The sequence below is a fragment of the Cebidichthys violaceus genome, unplaced genomic scaffold (assembly GCF_023349555.1).
Source record: "Cebidichthys violaceus isolate CVI_PGR_0920_01 unplaced genomic scaffold, fCebVio1.0.p SCAF_16, whole genome shotgun sequence".
Taxonomy (NCBI): Eukaryota; Metazoa; Chordata; class Actinopteri; order Perciformes; family Stichaeidae; genus Cebidichthys; species Cebidichthys violaceus.
The window spans coordinates 11357897-11378384 of record NW_027176329.1 but is presented as its reverse complement, the minus strand read 5'-3'; the positions used below and the strand labels follow the sequence as shown (position 1 = coordinate 11378384).

Below are 20488 nucleotides of genomic sequence, written 5' to 3'. Positions count from 1 at the left end.
ATATAAAGATGTTGTTTTATACATTTTTTTACATTGATCATATTTAAAAATGGATAAATATTTTTTTTTTTTAAATGATTGTGTTGTTGTGAATATTCACAAATGGCATTTTTTTTAGAAGTTTATTTCTTTCGTCATTTTGACATTGTATTTACATCCAAATCCCAGTGATAAAGGGCTTTATTTGTCAAAACTTAATACAAACACAGCAGGTTGAATAACAAGCTTTTCCAACTTTTCCAAAATATTCAAGGACAACTACGCTGCATCTCTGACTAACTTACACTAGAAGTAGCCAAACTACTGAAAATTAGCTTACCAATGTCTTTGTTTGCCCTCCTTGCTAGTGCTCCCTCTAATCTTCCAAGTTTGGATATACTTTTACTGTTAAACTTTTCCAAACAAGTTTGTCTGACCATGGGGTTTGTTTGAAATCTGTATAATCGTATGCCTGTTGGATGTTTCTGCATTCCCAGATCTTACCAATTAACTTGATTTTGCTATGACCAATATGTATAATGAACAAAACAAGTTTTAATAAACTGGATTCAAAACCTTAAATATTAATCAAACAGTATTGCGTTTTAACGGAAAACACTTGGATATAGTCCATCAAGAAGGGTTTGTGTGCTCATTTTGTATTTTGCGTGGCTTTCAGAGTCTCTGCACTGGTCTCAGGTGGGACACTGGTGCAGTGAGTTCAGCAGATATTTCTGGCTTCCTTGCAAGCTTGACAGCGACTGCAGTGTACTCAGTCTTCACTGTAAGTTCAGCTTTGTTGGCATTTTATGGTATATATCAATACTGATTAACATGGCCGGTGACAGAGGGAAGAGCTCGTGGAGCTTATGTTGTTGAATCAGGGTCAGTGTGTGCGGCACCCCACATATGAGATGTAAAAAATGTCCGTGTGTGCAAAGAAGATAAATTGTGCCAGCAAGCTCGTCAATATGGAACATTTGAATTTTCCTGTCCATGTCGTCCTACTAATCGCTGAATGTATGCATTTTGATTTGACCACTGTTTCCATAAGAGCTTACATTTACAGATCTGCAAGCACATCCTGAGTTAATTAAAAACCCCTCCACTTGAAATTTCCAATCAGTTTTTGATTTAGTTTGAAGTTTAAATCCTCATTAATTCTCTCCGCCTCGGTCACCAGACCTGTCGGTTCTGGTTTCCACTTCGTCCTCATCTGCCACATCTCCATACATTCAGCACAGCCATTCACCGCTCTCTGCTTATCTTTTTGTTCCCGTCTCTTCTTAATAGCCAGTCTGCTATTGATGTGTAGTGATTAATTGTCATAGATTACACATAAAGTTGGGTTTGTGAAGGCGAAAATGATAGACATGATGAAAACATAATTTTATGCCCGACTGGCAAACTATAGATGTATAGCTGCAGCATTTTGTGGTCTCATACTTTTGGTTATAGTTAAAATGTGCTTTTCGGATCGTTGCCAGGCAGCCGTGCATCTGGCCGCTGAATTATGGAGATAAGATGACTTAGCGGTAAGGAAGGAGGAAGAAACATGGACAAGAAGAGATGAGAGGCTTTCGAAATGTAAAACACTACCTCCCCGTGCAAACTGTTGGCACAGAGGAGAAAATCAGATGAAGACAGGGAAGAAGTCATGTCGGCCATCGTGGAAGATGTTGATGGATCCAGATACTTTTATTGAAAATGTGTCGCAACTCTTGCATTGTCACCAGTATGAATAGCTTTGATGCTAAATATTCACAGGCGTGTGTTTTGCGTTTTCGTGTTGTTGTCACACCCTGGTGTGTGAAAGCCTTCACTTACCAATACCCATTGTATGTATCCTTGACAGTAACATGTTGAATACATTTTTGGGGGGATTTTCAACGGTATCTTACCGTATTTCATAATAACTGTAACATACAGTTAAATGTTCATCCTTGCATGTAAATTAACAGCTAATACCGTAAGTTAAGAATAACAGCAGACAACCGTAATTTAACAGCATGATACAGTATTTTTTGTGAAGAGGTGGATATATGCATCTATACAAGTTCAGTGAATCACAATCCATCTACATCGTACTGTCTATTGTAGGTTAATGTGTCTGAAATGACGATAGAATATTTGTATTATTCAAACTGCTCATTGCCTAAAAGACCTTTTTGAGTGACAAGACGTGACCGACTGCTCCTGAACGTGACTCTGGACACAAAAGCTTCAGTTCATCCTTCTGAGCAGCCATGTGGAGATCAACCGAGGAGCCAAGGTAACTTACGCTTATCATCCAAAATTCAAAGTCTATATTATTGTTTTGTCTTCATGATTAACTGTTAACGTCTCAGATAATGTTTCACTTGGTCTGTTTCTTTACATCAGGTTGCTAATATTGGCGGCACTAGCTCTGTAACGTTAGCTAATTCAAGCTCAAGTAGCCTTAGAAAGGTTAGCGAGCTAACAGCATAGCAAGTTAAGTTAACATAAATAAAGTTAATCACCAATTACAGTGTTAAGATGTAACGTTAGTAACCTAACTTGTGTTTACTTGTGCTCTTATTGAACCGACTGAAGGACTACAGATGGGACGATTATCAAAATGGAGAGCGGACCAGAAATCGCTGACGAACAGTTGAGGTAAGTTAACTGGTAAGTACACCAGATCAAACTCATTTTATTGTTGAACGTTGGTCCATTGTGGTCCATTGTCTTAGCTTAATTTCTTCACCTAACATAAGCAGCTCATTACAAAGGCAAGTCTGTTAATTTAACGTTAAACTGTATGGTGTTGTTGTATTAGCTTTTTGCAAAGACTTACACTGATATGTAACATGTGTGAGGCACATGCAAACCCACATTTGCACACCCAAAGCTTCTTTTAAGTGTGTTTATCCTGATGCCAGAAGTTCAGAACATTGTGTTTCTAATTTTTTTATTTTGTTTGTATTACAGTCACTCGTCATCAGAGATTGAGGATACCAGCCAGACGCTGCAGTCAAGTCCTCTTTCAAGGTGTTCTCTCTCTTTATTGTTTTCATTCACGTGTGAGTTCATGCAGTTCAAATTAACTATAAAGACTTGTTAACAAGCTAGACTGTGATGCAGTTCTATTACACTGTTCTTAATACTATTTTAATTCAGTGTTACACTGTTGATGCTAATGAGTTCAGTTAAGCTGGTCATTAACGATTTTATTAGTTTATTAGTTTTCTTCTAAATATGGCGTACATTGTGAGTTTTGTGATGTAAAAATGTCCCTTTATTATTTGAGAACTTGTAATAAACTGCAACGATTATGTATTGAATGTCTATTGTGATTCTTTTATTTATTGGGAATTAAATGCAAAAGTATTGGGTTGTATTATCCTTGGTAAATAAATGGTAACATTCTGGCATATGCCGTAAAATCACGATAAAACCCAGTTATCCTACTATCACATACCTTAATCCATTATATGGTAAGATAACGTAAAAGTAAATTACGGTAGTGCACCGTAAAAAACAGTAAATTACTGGCATCCCTGCTGCCAGTAAGTTACCGTTAAATTACGGTGAAATAATTTAGAGACAAGGCAGCTTTGTATGACCTCTCCCAAATAGGGCGTTCTAATGCATCACATGAACAAAAAATACTCTGCTTTCCTAATAACCTGTCATGTAATTGAAACCTCACAGTAGGATGTGAGCACTTTGCGTCTCCTCTCCCATGACTGGTACAGTGAGGGGGTAGACTGCCACACCATTAGATAAACTGTGCATTAAAAACTTGGCAATTACCTCAGCGGTTCGTCGGCTTCTTTTGCCTGTCACTCTAGTGACACCGCTGGAGTAGCATCAATATTTCATGCAAAGATCTTTATTTCATGCACCTTCTCGCTCATTGACGACCTGGCTGGCTTCAAGTTGTTAAAATCCCCACTCGGAGTCGCCACGCTGTGCGTCTGCTTCGTCTCGCTTAGAATATCTCGCTTAAGTAATTCACTCTGTGACAGAAAGAGAGCAAATCTCGTTCGGTGTGAGCGGAGAGTCATTTGTCACCTCTCAGGAGCAGAGTCTGTCTCAAGTGAACCGGGGGACAGTTTGAGTAAATACAGAGCAGATGGTGCGATCGTTATGCAAAACAAACACTCCTTTTGGTGCTTGTGTTTTCTCCGTCTGGGGAGAAAACAAGGTCCTCCGTGACGCGTGATTCATTCTCGCTTTTGGTTCAGAAGAACTGGGTTGCCTCTTTGTGCGATCTGACTCGTACGTGCCGTCATTTAGCTTCTCTCTCCTCGTCCACTGTTCCTTCACCTCCTCTCTTCCTTCCTCCCTCCCTCCTCATGTAATTTTGTTGTTCTACTATCTTTATTTGTAACAGGGCCCATAAACCTGTCTGGCGGGGTTGGCACAGAGCCGGGGGATGCTCGAGTCAACAGTAAAGGAGCGTGCTTGCACTGTGATTTATGCACCACTGTACACGGTAGAGACCAGAAAGCTGCCGCGTGCTGATTATCGGTGGATTTATGGTCAAACGGTGGGAACGTTGTGGTGTACATCCCATTTATTTTCAGGTCACTATGGCTGATCATATTCATGAACACTACTCTGTTCCAACGCACCCCCCCCACCCCAGCTACAGATGCATACAACTTTGGCTCTCTTTCAAACAGTCATGGAGGGGGAAGTGGTCTTTGCACCTCAGTGACTCTCCACATGATCTGCCTCCTCAGCTCTGCCCTGTTGATCCCCGACCCGCCAGCACTCACTGAACCATCCTCACCCCAGGCAGGAGGCTCAAACACAGCAGCAGCACAGAGTTAGGGTTCTACTTAGGCCCGTCCCAATAATAACGCCATCGACGTATCGCACACTATATGTACACGACCTCAAAAGCGTTTACATTGCCGACTTATAATACGCTATTGGGACATGACCGTGATCACTTTTGCTTACCTCAATATTGCCCGTTTTGTTTACTTGCGTGTTTGTTTACATAAGAATGTCACCAACATTTCAGCCAACATGACGCCAGAAAATACGGCTGTTTTTTTCCAATCATTGCAAGACTTGGGCATTGTGCAGATTTAGTTACAAAGCCAGAGAGTCCATTTTATTTATTGTTTTGGTTCTGTGGTTTCATTTAGTATATTTGTTTAGGATGTTTTAATATATTCACATTCCAATTCTACTGTCTGAATATTCTTAAAAATTAAGAGTGTTCATTGAAAGAGTGTTCTTGCATTATTATGCTAAATCATCATATCAGTGGCATACAGTTATCTTAAAATGACAATGATATTGTTTTATTGCAATTATTTTAGATAATACAATAGCAGCATTTTACTCTGACACTAAATATATTCAGTGTAGACTAAAAGTCTTCCTCGTTAACTAGAAGCGTTAACAATTCCGATTCTTATATCTCTGAAATGTTACATTGACGCACCAATATATTGGTTTGGTCTTGGTTTAAATGTTCAGGCCATTGTCATGCTGTCACCTCCCATCCGTCTGTCCATCCATGCTTGCATCTGTCTTTCCACTGGCTGTGCGACAGTGGGAGTCAGAGCACATTACCATCTCTCCTCAGCCAACTTGTCACGGCTGATGTGAACTCATCAAACGACTCGACTCTCAGTGCAGCAGCACCACCGGGCACTTACGCTGCAGCAGCAGAGCTGGATCAGCAGGGTTAGGCTATTTCTGGAAGCATCACTGGTCCGGTTGGCTCCAGAGAGGTGTGTGTTTGTGTGGCGGGAGCTGCCATTACTGTAAATCCACCGACTTTGCTTTGTAGCAGATGTCTGCTGCAATTATATGTTCCTTCTATGTTCATGTCTAACAATGTGACCTGCATATAAACCAAACAATGACATGGAATACCAGCGATATATCTATTAACATACAGAGAGCAATATTATTTACAAACTCAAGCTTATTTTTTTGTCTATTTTTCAGTTACAATTATGAGCTAGTTTGTATTGGAAAATACAGAGGAAGAAATGTGTTTTATTATGAAACATTCATATTGAATGTGTATCTAAGCATAACATTCTATTTTAATACTTGAAGGTGGCTCTGACTCTTATTATTATTGACCCTGTTGTCCACATGAGACCAGGTTGTATTTATGATGTTCAACTACAGACAGTTTTACAACACGTGGGTGATGAAGCTTAGATACCTTATTTTATAGTTGCTCTCACTCTATCTGACCCCATGTATGCTTGGTTGTCTCCTCTTTTATTAAATTACTAATTTATCTCTTAATCTTGTGTGTGTGTGTGTGTGTGTGTGTGTGTGTGTGTGTGTGTGTGTGTGTGTGTGTGTGTGTGTGTGTGTCTCTCTTGGCACACACATACTAATCCTCTCCACATCTTTCCATACTTGCGGAAAGATGTCATGTTTGTCTTGCATTAAGAAAAGTGGCTGCATTTTACTGAGCACCATAAAACTCAGTGACCTGTGTTATTTCAAAGCATGGTATGCTTTTTTTTTTAGTTACTTAATTAAGGTTGCGTAGCAACACGTTTAACTAAATTTAGGCCCTGAGGCAGCTCTGATTTCTAGTATTACAAGTCCACTAAGGATGCAGTTATACTTATTCTTAATTTCTACTTTCTGCTTGACTATACTATGACTTTTATTTGTGACCGGCAGTTTTCGTGACTGAAAAGGTATCAAAACATCTGTATGAACTTCCATCCATATGCTCCGTATTTTTATCTTTATATCTTCACCAAAAATCGCTACAATGAATTGCCTCTCTCGCTCTCGAACTGCTTTAGTCATATGTTTGTGTGCATTCTTTTACAACTTTTTACTTTTTTACCCAAAATCCCGAATTTTTGAAAAATCATCAATTCTCAAGCATGTCTGATCTCATGCTGCAACAGATTAGTCAGATTTAATTCATCACCTAAGCATGAAAATTGGTAATCATTATATCTTGACACAAAATGGTCAAGAAAGACGATACATAAGTATATCCAGCCCTTTATGACCTCTATAAAGTGCAGTAAAATTATGTCCATCACGATTGGGACACAGTCTCAACTCCAGTAAAAATTAGATGCGTGTGTGAAATGAAACTCCTTATTTTTTGAAGGGCACTGTGAAAATGATATGATATCAACATGCTAAACGTTAAGAGTCTATTTATAACAACCATTGGAGACAAACATTTGATCTACATCTGCCTGAGGAATTCAACATCAGACCTGAATAAATAGCTGAATAATTGGACAGCTTTAAAAAAAGAAAAAAAAAAAGAAACTTTACATGAATGTCTAAACCATATATGACCTCACCACAACAGCTCTCAGTGACTCCCAAATAGCTCTGAGTACTGATGCAGGGAGACAGATGTGCTATTGAAGTGCGTGTGGAGGACGAGGGTATGTGAAGCCATACAATATTAATGAATACAACATTTCCAGGCTGATAAACAACCCAGATTCATTAGCCTCGAGAGAAGCTTATTACCCGCTAGCGAGAACCGACTTTGTCTTCTTCCTTTGTGATACATTTTGACTCCGAAAGGTGAGTCATACAGATATAACTGTCAGTAAGAAATATTTTGTGTTTCTGTGGGAGCGCATGGGAGAACTTTTTTGTGTTTTTTTTGTTTGAAGAGTTTTAGCAGCTTCTTTTTTTGGCACTGCCGTCTTGGAGCAGATGGTTGTGCCTGTAGTCAAGACTGAGGTGACAACACTAGAATTAATGCTAAGTTGTGTCACTTCCTACGCAGAAGTAAGACTGTATAGATGTATGAGATGGTGGAAGATATTGTGTCACATTTCTATCATGTGTGTATCTGCATTATTGGTTGTGTTGATGAATGTCATCTGTCCAAACAACCTCTAAATTGTACTGTACGCAATTTAAATTTAGATTGAAGTTGTCCTTAATGATGACCATAAACATCCATTAATGAAAATTATAACTGGTTTCCTTCTCAGTGTTTTAATAACAAGCAAACAAGCTAATCTTATTTTAAGGATTTGATGACGTGTCTTGAATGAAACACCAGACTTACTACTAATTAGGTCTGCAATTCATGAATCAACATTTAAATTGGACATTTGGGGATGAAGCTCAAGTTATTCTATGTTTTAGACTCACTGTCGAAGCCTAAATCAACTGTGTGTTGCTACATCTGTCAATACTTTCTTTTCCCCACCCTGTCTGTAGCCCAAGCACATTAATTCCTACTGAAGACATACATACAGGCCACACATGAATAGTTGCATGACCTAAAAAGGCCAAATCATTTTCAAAAACAGCTGGGCATTGTAGTTTTTAGCAGACGTTAGTCAAAGAGGATTAAATGGTACATTCTTTTGGAACTATTTTCAGCTGCGGATGAATACACATTTGTTGCACTACTTTATATTTATCCATGGGAATTGACTCAAAATAAACTACAGTGCCCATCTTCTTTGAAATGAAGAAACATATCACCCAGTGCAACTGTGTGACTCATTGATGTGTTTTTTGTTTTGTTTTCGACAACAATGAAGGTCTGTGGCACAGAGAAATAAGCTATATCATTGTCGGGTTTGGTCTTTTCACAGGGTTAAGAGAAAAACCTAAAATACTACCAACTTAATCCTTTTAAAGGACATGTAATTACCCACTGAAGTTATTGTTCCTTAAAGTGAATAATTAAAAATAGGCAGAAATAGAAAAGAAAACATTAGTAAATCCTGCCAATGTTCAGTTAGAGTTAAATGGATGGTCTCTTTAGTTTATTTCATATTAAATTATATATTGTAACTTACTCACTGGTAGTGATATTGATTTCCTAGCCGTCCAGAGACCAGGCTTTTTTTAATTTTGCATTGTAGCTTATTATATTGTCTGGTAAGGCTGGCTGAGAGATGCACTTACAGGACTCATTGTTGGTACCTGAGTAACTGATAACATATTATGTAAAATAATCCAACCCATCTCTTTAAACCAGTGGCTAGCTGATGAGTTGAGTAATGTGACTGTTGATTATGTATTTTAATGCTGCAAATCACTGTTGTCCCCCAGGTGATGTCCCAAGCAGAGGGCCAGCAGAAGAACCTGGTCCAGTCCATTGACTCTCTGCCCCCCAGAGGCCCTCTCTCCTGTCTGGACCAGGACCTGCTGCTGCTCAAAGCCACGTCAGCTGCCACACTCAGCTGCCTGGGAGAGTGCCTGAACATCCTCCAACAGACCCAGAGCCACAGCCAGGGACCACCTCAGTCCCACGCCTCCCAGTGCAACTACGCCGCCTATGGAGCTCCCTCCGGTGAGTCTGCCCCTGGCCCCATTCCAGTGCTGCTACTGGAGCCCCCGACCCCTCCATCTCCCCCATCCCTCTTGTCTTTCCAGTCCCCTCCTCCAGAGCCCAGCCCCAGCGGCAAGGACCAGCTGGGGCAGCTGGACTGTGGCTCTTGTCCCTGCCTGATGGGTACCATGAACTTCAATGTTTGTAGTAAATGCTGTTGAATGTTGCATTTGTGTGTTAATTTGATTTGTTCCATTTCTGTTTTTTGTCTTAGTTTGTAGTTGTCAGTGTTGTTCTTTGCTGTTTTCAATTAATTATTGTGTCTCTTCAATCTCGTCAATTGCATTGAAATGACAATAGTTCCTTAAAATGGTAGTGCCAAGAACAAGCATGAATGTGAAGTGTGTATGAACATGGTTTTATTGTCAATATTCTTTACAGAATCCGTGAAAGCATTTCAGACTGTCTTCCTACATGCATGTCAGAAAATAATCAGTTTATGTGTGAGTGAGTAAACCTAAATACTATGACTAATACTATGCACTTTTAAATCTCCTCAAAGGATTAACTCTTTGCCAAAGGAATCCACACTGGTGCCTAAAATGTCAGACCTCTGCCATGTTTAACCCGCTCTGTGCCAGATCACTATGGATCCAATAAAGTTTTTTCGATTCAAACCATTTTCAGCCTGAGGGTGGTTCTATCGGCATAAAAGCAAGTAGTAGGGAACAGTGCCTTGGGTGGAATTAAGATCCCAAAAACAGAACAAATGGTCTCTGTTAAGATTATGTCAAATCCTTCAAATGTTGTAGACAGATCAGATTTTCCCAAGTTCAGAAGAATCTTTATGATCCATTTACAGTTTTCAAGTTGCTATAGAGCAACACCATAAATGTTTTCTCCAGTAAAAATAAGTAGAGCTGATTTAAAGAAATACTCCACTGAAAATCTATTGAGCACCAAACACTCGCTGTCTGTAGGACCGAAAGGTGGCTGGTGAAAATGTATAACTTGCTCCTTTTTTGGAAGATGGCAACTAGTCAGTTTGGATTGACAGCAGTTACAATGGATCCCAGGGGCCACCCATAAGTCAAGGCCAAAAATGTTGCCCATAGAAATGTCTCAAACACCTGCAAAGTAAACCACTTATCTGCTGTTGACAAAACAATCTCACCTCAAAGTCCATTTAGTAGTTTTGCTGGACTTTTTCATGGAATTGTGTTTAAGATGGACTTACTGTACATACTTAATGGTACTAAATGGCTAATAAAGCGTTAAACGTGCTACTTCTTAATTGGCAAAATTGGATTCTACTGTAGAAGTTGTTTGAGAAGTTTCTGTGGATGTTTCGTCTTGGGAACGCCTTGGGATGCCCCAGGAAGAGCTGGAGGATGAGGCTTGGGAGAGGAATGTATGGGATACTTTACAGCGTAAATGGGATGTCATTTATGACTTTTGGAAAGTCTTTGTGGGTCTTTGTTTGGGGCGGGTGCCGGATCCCCGCCAATCCGCTGGTCCTCACAGTTTGTCGGTCTTTTCTTTGCGTCAACAGCCATGCTGCCCTGTACCTGTTCATCAGACAGGGGGTGGTGTGGAGTGGGACCACCGGGCCGCAAGTACAAACCTCTTTCCTTCCGCTGCCTGGCTGATCAGTCCTGTGGGGGTCCAGCTGCTCCCCGCTTCCGGCATGTACCCCCCACACCTCAGTGAGGAGTTTTTTGTTAGGATCCTCGGTTTTGCCACAGATGGGTAGTGTGGCCCACCGGCATGAGCAGCATCCAGATTTGGTACAGCTGATAAAGGGAGTGGCTGGCTGGTCGGTTGGTTGGTTGAATGGTTTTGTTACGCCCACACAGGAAAGCTTCGCCACTGCATGGGCAAGATAACTCTTTGGTAGAGAGCCGAGCATGAGGCTGGACTGAGTTTGGCTGGCACCTTAGTCCCTCCAGGCTCCTATTACTACAAAACCAGAGAAGCTGGTCTGAGTCAGCTCCAGCAATTGCAAAGACAGTCAAGGAACTTGAAGGGACTTTGTAAACTCCCATCAAAAACCGGCCAGTCACAAACCAGACAGCATATTATCAGCTGATCACGGAGGATCTTCGCTGCTCGCTCTAGCTCCCCTGTCACTGCAATAAAGAGCTTGAAGCCCAACCCTCTCTCTTTCACCCCACACGCAGAACATTTTCCTTTAAGGAAATTCAAATCCATAAAGGAAATATACCTTGCAAACTACCCCCCTCCCTGCAGCTTAACATAAAGACAGAAACAGAAAATGAAAGGTACAAGAAGAACATGTAGGGTAAGAGTTGGATGTGAAAGCATCACAAAATCTTAATCGATGTCACAGCCCAGAAATGGAAGGTAGAGCCATTGGAAAAATCAAATGCATGAATGTTTGTCTCTCCACTGTTCGATCGGCGACGGCCATTTGATTCACCTGCATGTCTCTATCCAATGGCCCAGACATCCCGCTGCTCACTGAGTGTTTCTACTTCTGGTGCTTTATTGTGACATCTCAGAAAAACGTCAACGTATGTCATGAATTGTTTGTAAACTAGCTTCTTGTAAATACTTGAACATTTTCCAGAAATGTTTCCCCTAAAAACCCCATCTTAAAATGAACTCCCAGGATCCTATTAACCTCCAAATGTCTTGAGAATAACCTTTTCAAAAAATTCAGTTCTCACTATAATTACAACTCATTCACACTTCACTCGCCTTCGGGCAGTGCCACCCCTGCTTCTGTGTCCATTGTATATGAGTCCAGTATTGTCGGAGGAGGTCCACTAACACTTTCCAGGTTCCTGTCTGTCAAACTGTCAGTTGACCAAAGCAGAGACCTGGCCTGAGGGCTATTTCAGCTCATTTTGTCGAGACAGACTTGCCTCAGCCTCTGCAGCATGTCGACCTGTGTCAGCACAGCTTGCTTCTCACTAATGGATATCAAAGAACGGCCTCTTGGTGCATTAGACTTTTAACCCAATTTGAGCGTTGGGGCCGGAGAGGAGAAGGGCCTGTGGTACCGCTCCATCAACAGTACTTTGAAATGTGATCTACTACTGTGATGTATATAAGAAGCTTTTGAATGAGGAAACTTGCAGCTTGGTTTTTGTGAGTGACGGTTGCAAATCACATTAGTCTGTTCACACAGGAGACACAAATGAATGATCGGCTCAGTAGATGCCGTTTTGGTGAAGCACAATGTTAGAGGGCTGTCAGAGTAGTTGACTGAATTTGATGTCTGTTTTTGAGGCTGTAGTGTTGTTAAGCTGATATCCAGTAAGGAGCATTTTAGTCAGTATTGTAACCATTGGTTCCTACTAAAGGTGCAATGTGTAAGATCTGGCCAGAATTTTTGTTCAAGACATTAAAATGAACTAACATTTAGGTTACAGTGTTAACATCCATGTATTGTGTTGCAGAGATATCTAATGAAATTTGTGTCGTCATTCTCGCCACAAGGAGACTACTCTGCCAGGAGGAGAGCAGGTGGTGGTTCTGGAAGACAGACCTTTAGATGGCGGTTAGCTCTAGCAACTCTCAATCCGCCAGCGCAAACCCCAGCGCCAGGAGTCACAGCTGGCTATGGCCAGCGGGCTGTTGGCCGACAGCGGTGCTTGGTCTGCAGTGAAAGTTTGCTGATCCGGCGGGTAGTCACAGCAGTGTCCCTGGATCAGATCCCCGGTGCTCGGGTTTGCAACAGCTGAATTTGAGTTGCTACAGCTCCGCCGACTGAACCTCCGTCTCCCGGAGCTGCTGAACGCTCTCCTCCCGGCGAAGGAGTCGCCATGTGGTGGAAGGAACAAAACAAAAATATGAGCCGTTTTCTTGTTTCTGCCAATTTGGATTTAATCCAATAAAACATAACAACCAAAACATAGACGGGCCGTACAGTCGCCGGTTAGTGTCTGAGTAAACACAAAGATGGCTGGCATAAACTAGGCCGTTGCCACACGTGAAGATTAGTTTGGAGCATGTGGCCAGATCTTGCACACTGCACCTTAAGTAATACAGATGTTTCATCTTCCCACATTACGTCATTTTGTAACTCACTGACCTGTAATTCTAACTGAGGCTTTAAAATAAGCAATTGCTAGATGTGCGGATGAATGATACTAAAAAATATCTTATTATCACAATATTGCACATAATTGGAAGTTCAGAATCTTCAAACTTTGAATCTTCACCTCTGACAGTCCAGCTACTGTAGGTGAAGACGGTAGAGGTTCAGTACTCACAGACTATGTATTGATTTTTAAATGACTATACAATAACTGGCGTGAAGTTGTTTCAAAGCTCAGTTACAGCATGAGACAGTACAGGATTTAGATTTATGATATTTCTGCAGAACATGTTATTGCTTGCTGCTCAGAGTCAAAGTGAATCATCATTTCTGTATGTCTGACCTTAGTTGAGTCAACACAACAGAAAAGGGACAATGAACAAATATTACATTTTAACAGACACACACAAGAGCCTACAAACAATTTCCTGATAGTCTCAATCAGTAACAACAATCAATAACACACCCTCAGTCCAGCATCATTCATAAAAACCTTAATATTGAATGTCAGAGATGAAGATGCAGAGGGTGATATGACTCGTCAAAGTCAAAGTCCCTCTTTCATTCTTATTATACATTTCATCCAACCCCAATTCAAGCATTAATACACACAAATCAACAGTACAAATTAGATGAAAGTAAACCCCATGTATCTCCTTCTCACTGTTGTTATCTTTGTTGTTAACTAACCTTGTTGGTTTTCAGATGGTGTTCCTGTGTGGACTGTACCAAAGTCGCCCTCAGAGGAGCAGTTGAAGAACGGAGTTCTGACTCCTCTACGATCAGCCGAGCCCTCACCGGCCTTCAGGAAAAGGAGTCTGTCCCATGGTGCTGAGGTGAGAAACATTATGTCATGCTGTCAAATATCACCTCTGCCCTCTGACTCGCTCCTCCTTCTTCCCCTGTTGTCTCGGTCTGTTCGAGATCTGAGTTTATAGCGTCTTAGATGTAAGACCCAGACCACTGTGGGGCTACACAATAAATCTAGGAGATATGGAAATTGTCTATTGCGATTTCTAGCTAGGATAGTGTTTTTGACAAGTTACAAACGGTTGTTGATGGCTGATGGTTGCCAAGACAGGTGTTGGTTGGATGGTTGTTAAAATACACATTTTATAATCAGTCAATATTGGATAATGACTGTGTAGCTACAGACAGGAAACATGGGGAGAGAGAAAGGGCTTTGACATGCAGCAAAGGTCACCGGCTGGACTTGAGCCAGAGACATTATATTTAAATGGTGCATGTTTAATAAATTATAAGTCTACCATGAGGCCCGTACAGGGATTTATTCCCACTGTGAAGTTATTCTTTGTTTCTCAATTCTAGCCTTCTTAACAGACCTTCTCCACATTGGGGAATGAATTTGCACAGACTTGTTACTTGCTTGCTCAGGATAGGCGGGTCCATCACAGTGAACATTTCACCTTCTTTTTTATGAGCCAAAGTTATATTCATATCACACGATCCTCGCTGTCTAGTGAAACACAAAATTGAAAATGTTCTTTTTGTGAATAAAAGTTTAGAGTGTAAGATCTGGCAATCGTTTTTTTTTTTAAACAATGAAAAATGAACTGAACTTATCAAAAGGCCCGTGCTGTCTTGTAATACCTATTGCTCCTTTAGAGGCAATAGTGAGTTACTATAGCATCCAGTCTGCCCTCAGCTCAGAGAATGAAGAAATAGAGCAGCCCGAGGGCTTGTCAATAACACATCTATGATCCGTGTGCGTTTTGATCAGGTGGCAACCTGAATAACTTGTCAAGACTCTGTAAGTTGATTCGTTTGCTGTAGTGAAATTAATTAAAAGCAAAAGGCTACGTACAAGGTAGGAAGGAAACGGTATGAAAAATCTGAATGAAATGAACCACTCGTTCATTCCAGTGGACTGAGAAACAAATCTGTGCTAGTGATGATGTTGATCCAGTGGTTTTCTGGATTTTCTTTTCATTCTCTCATGCCTGTCCCTCATCGCCCGTGAAGGGAAGCACTCGTCGCTTCTGAAAGTTTTAACAGAGCTGCTGTCAAATAAGTGGGTCACAAAGTATAGAGCTGGAAGTGAGCCGATCCCAGGAGGGGGGCTTCGTGAATTCCTGCCTTTCCTGCCTGCTGCAGAGAGGGGCTGTCTGCCTGTCTGGACCACCCTGTGTCAGTCACAGGAAATTGAGGCCAGATGACATTGACATGAATGTGTGCCAGTCGTGCGGAGGGACAGAAGGGCGGGTGAAGGTGTGAGGCTTAGAGGGCTTTGCTTTATGTCCCCAAATGGAAAGCAGACATCTTAATAATTTAGTTAAAATGCTGATTAACAGCTTCAGAGGACAACAACCGCCCTGCTAGACAGGCTAAAGAGAAACACGGTTCCCAAAAGGTAAATTATAGCACATGGATGATTGTTTTGTATTTAATGCCTTCCAAAGACATACAGTATTAGATTGCTAGATGTGTCTTGTTTTTTTACTAGATATTTCTAGTAGTAGAATTTTGCAATTCCATGATATGTAATTAAGTAACTTTATTCATATAACTCCTTTCAAGAGCAGAATGGCAAAATGCTTCACAAAAGAAACCAAAAAGTTAGAACATCCAGTTATACATAATTACAGACTTGGGAAGATTGAAACACCAACAAATAGCAGCGAGTTATACCATAAATAAGAGTTGGACCAAAGGTATTGTAAGAACAAGAACGCAGAATTCACAAAGTGTAGACATCAAATTAGTTACATTGTCCCTTATGATAGGAACAAGTACACAGAACACCCTGCAACTTCATTAATATAGACATCACTTCCTCTGGTCTGGTAACGGAGATACCTCGGATACATGTTGCTGTGGAAATTTCACACTACTGAAATAAAATAGTTAATATATAATGAAAATAACTTCTTTAGGTTCCAACTACAGCAGCTAACATTAGCACTGGGAACTACTGTCAGATTGGAACGCAGCAATAGTTGGCCTGAAAGTAAAATAACCATCACTTACAATGTTCCATCCTTAAATTGCTACAGTATGGAACTTTGCCATAGCAACAGAAAAACAACTGCAGATTTGTTCGTTTCAGCATCTTGTAAACACAGGGTCACTTTTCTGTTGCACCTTTGTCACATGAATCACATTGATCCTTTTGTCATCCATTATTCAAACACAGCAGAATAATTAAATCCTCTGACGTGAATAACAAGATCAAGATTAATGGGGGCAAGTGTCAACCCGGCAGCATTTACTGCCACGCCCGCTCGTAATAGCCTTTTTTGTCAAATGTTAAACTTGTGGGATTACTTGTCATAAGTCTCTTTTTGTTGAACATTCAGGGAACCGCCTGTTAAACACTAGCATAAGATCTTATAACGGGCTGACTTCTCGGTTATATCAAAGCGAGGTACAGGAGCCAGGGAGGGACATTTTACCCTTCATGTGAGCAGTGAAGCAGCACCCTGCCTAACCATCACGAGGGAGTTAACTGTTCTGGCAGCGGCCTAATCTAGAGGCACAGAGATGTGATCTGTCACGTTAATGATGAATGGTAAAATGGGTAGTGCGGCTTTCCAGTGTCAACCCATTTACGGCTAATTGTCAAGCTGTTCAACATACTTCATGGTGCACAATTAGGAGTGGAGAAGGGAGGGCAGCTCATAATGGTGATTTGGCACCTTTAAAGACATCTCAGACAGTGTTATGGCAGTTATGATTCAGGGGGCCTGAGCCAACCATCTGCATTGACATTCCTGCCACTGTCGGTATGTTTCTGCCCACTAAAGTATGCTATTAGGATACTGTGCTCCAGTAATGAGGAAGGCCGAGACATGCCTGTCATATGATATGTATATAGACCTGTAAGGGACCTGCAGGAAAATGAGGATGACCTGCTTTTGCATTCTTTCATAAAACATTTACATTACCTCTAGAATAATTTTTCCTGTGTCACACCAGCAGCCGCAAGAATACGGCTTTTTAATTAAGCTGTTATCCCCACAAGCTTTATTTGACCAAAAACATTAAAGCTGCACTTTATAATAACACTGGAACAAATGCTTGTATGTAATGTAAAATGTGTTGGTTGTGTTAATGAGCCCACAGAGAATCATCACCCCCTCAGTTTGGTGAAGTGTTCACGAGTCTTCCTGCTGTTTTAGGGGGGGAGGGTTACAGCACACAACTTTTTTCAGTGCTTTAGTTCACTCTCACTGCTCGCATCGACCGGTATTAAGCTACTTTCAGCAACTGCTCAGCACCAAAGTTAGCAGTTAGCTGGTGAACATAGTAGGGCATTTAGCAACTGAAGAGACAGAGTTGGTGGAGACCCAAACAAAGCTAAAAGGAGTGTAAATATTGAACTTAAATTCATCAAGTGGCAAGAAAAACAATGCCCATAAATACATCAACTTTAAGTTGTGTTTTTAGCTTGTTGTGCTGCCACAAGAACATGCAGTTTTGCAAATTTGGTTTAACTAAAGAAAATTTCACATATTATATATCATATATGAAGACTTCTCATGACCCTTATTTTAGTCTCATATTTAGTAAGGAAAAAAGAAAATACAGGCCATCAAAATCAACCCCTAGGCTTCTTTTTTCATTCATATTTGAAACTGACAGTTAAATACTGTTTAAACAATGTCAAAGTTCTGCTTACACTTTTGACTTCATGTAAAAAGCTGAAATTCTAGTTTTCTTTCCCAAACACACACACTGCCCTATCATTAACTGTCATCACGAAATAGAGTATCAGTGTAGGTGTCATTTAAAGAAAAAAAAGCAGACATCTCATCTATCTAAATTCAGACCTTTTTTTACCGCACCCTGTTATTGCTCTGCAATATTTTGCACTTCCCTCTTGCCTGCTACCCGCCTTTGCCCTGCAGCCTGAACTAGATTTCATTAGAGCCTTCAAAGATGCTCTGGCCGGCGTTTGAAGAAGAGGGACAGAGAGACTGAGGAGAGGCAGAGCAGATTGCAGAGGCGCATTTGTCCAACTTTACACTTGATTCAGCACCGTCATCCATCTGACGACTCCCTGTCCAGGCAGAGTGATTGAATGTTGTGTCTTGGCGTGAAGGAGATGAGAAGGTTGAGATTTTTGATTAAGTTGATTGTATCACACTGCTACATGCTAAAGATGGTGTTTAGATAATGAAGGAGAGAGATCGGCGGTGTTCTTGGGATGATCATTTATCTAGTGTGTTTGGCACAAGTTAAATCTGGTAAGATTGCTATTTTGCCATCTTGTGGTAGGAAAACTCAATGCATATAGAGTAAACTGCAAAATGCTTTGGGTGAATGAATCAAGAGGTTTCTGAAAAATATGGTATTTGATATGTGTTCGTAGTATGCAGCCAACAATAGAAACAAGAGGAAGTGCTTGCTTTATTAATGGCTTTAATGAAATGTTTAGTCTTTGGCTTAGTGTTTATTGGTTAGATGTCACCCCACCATAGATATGGACAAAATGTCCAGCTACGCTTAAGGTCAATTCCTGATCTAATCTCAATTTCTAATCTTTTTTGCCACTTTGATTCACACACTGATTAGTGATGAGTGCAAGGAAGAAAATACATTACCCCAGAATAATAAAGGTTTGCTGTTTGAATTATTGAATTATGAAGCGCCACAGTGGCGTTTGAAGGCAAAGGTGAGCATGGGGCCTGTGCATGACTGTGGGAAAATGGAGGAAAAATTGCTCAGGCTTGCAGAAATCAGGTCGGTTTATGCATTTGTAACAGCACCAGTTCACTTCCGTGTCACATATTAGACTGTATTTCTATGGATATACAGGAAGTTAACGGCAGACCTTCAGTCAGTTCTGTATTAACAGAGAAATGGAGGAGAGTAACTCTTACTCCATATGTGTACCTGTTGTTTGAGTGCTTTTGTTTCTGGTATCCAGGTTGATCTGTACAAGATTGATTATTGCACTTTTTTAACGTACATTATTCTATTAAAAAGCTATGTAAAAGGTAGATATTCTCCACAAAATTAAAAAATGTATAACAGCTAAGACAAAGAAAGATGGGTTGTATCGGAAGAGATTTCCTTTCTCTCATGTCCTTTCCTACATTTTAATTAAGCTAACAACTCTTTCCCCTCTTTCATCTCTGAGTTATTGTGTCTTCTTTGGTCCAGCAGAGGGCAGCAAAGTCCTCTGATGTGCAGCTCTTCTTCTGTATGATTTAGTTTGTATTAGGCTGTTGCACTGCACAATGAACACAAGACAAATTGTAATAGTTTAGCAGTGGCAATGACATCAGTGTTTAATAATCGTTGTATTTGTAGGTTAGCATGTGTGGCCAACTTGCAACCCACTATGGAATAATTCATTTTTATGTTTTAAAAATTGTTTTATGTTTTTTATTGGAACTAAATGAATACAGATTGTTTTGCTTCTAAACGTGTTCACTACAGTCAGCCAAAGTAATAAAAAGGGATTACATGGTGGCGCCTTAAGTCTTATTAACAGGCATAAAGGTCCCGTCAGTCCCGGAGTGAAAACATCAAAGAATGGCCTGTTCTCACGTCTGAGCTCAGTGTGAAAAATATCAACCCATGACTCTGTAATCCACTCTCTTTATTGAACTCCAGATTTTGATTATGGAACAGGAAATGTCATATGCCTGCTGGAAAATACTTTCTCCTTTGTCTCTCACCCCACTTCTATGAGAGCCATCACAATCTTCAACCCTTTTTACTGGTTTTCAAACGCATACAAAAGACATTTTGTAACTGTAACTGTAAGGAATCCTTGTTGCTTAAATGTTTCTCAAAGCTGCTAGAGGAAAACGTCTGATGCTAAAAGTTGTTTTTTTTGCACTTCTTGTCAGAGAAAGAGCAGTTCTTTAGATATTTCCATCTTGCTGTGAGTTGGCAATACTTAATGCTTCATTGGATAATTATTCAGGCTGCAAACAGAAGCTGAGGAAATCACAGTTGTTGGAAGATTACAGTACAACATGATGATAGATGTATATTGTGCTGCCGGCTTGTCAGTTTAAGACGTTGAGTCTCAAAATGTGAATTGCATTTTAGAAGAATACTCTTATAATGTATAGAATACATTTAGCATTGCACTTCTACAACATTGTCGGACCGATGATGGACAGTACATTTTTTTTTATAAAATCAACATTGATGCAGCAGTACTGCTTACATTATCCACAATGCAACACGACTGGCAACACTTGGGAGATTTGAGTGCTTTATGC

The 20488-nt window shown here is 40.4% G+C and overlaps 1 protein-coding gene across 2 annotated transcripts in view; it reads left to right on the top strand.

Moving 5' to 3' along the window:
- LOC137872795 (oxysterol-binding protein-related protein 10-like) overlaps positions 1-20488 on the top strand; it is a 66494-nt gene that overhangs the window by 29892 nt on the left and 16114 nt on the right. For both annotated transcript variants that reach the window (XM_068711247.1, XM_068711246.1), the window contains 2 exons: positions 9001-9241; positions 13992-14122. In XM_068711247.1, the coding sequence (XP_068567348.1) occupies positions 9001-9241; positions 13992-14122 (372 nt within the window). The remainder of the gene's footprint in view (positions 1-9000; positions 9242-13991; positions 14123-20488) is intronic.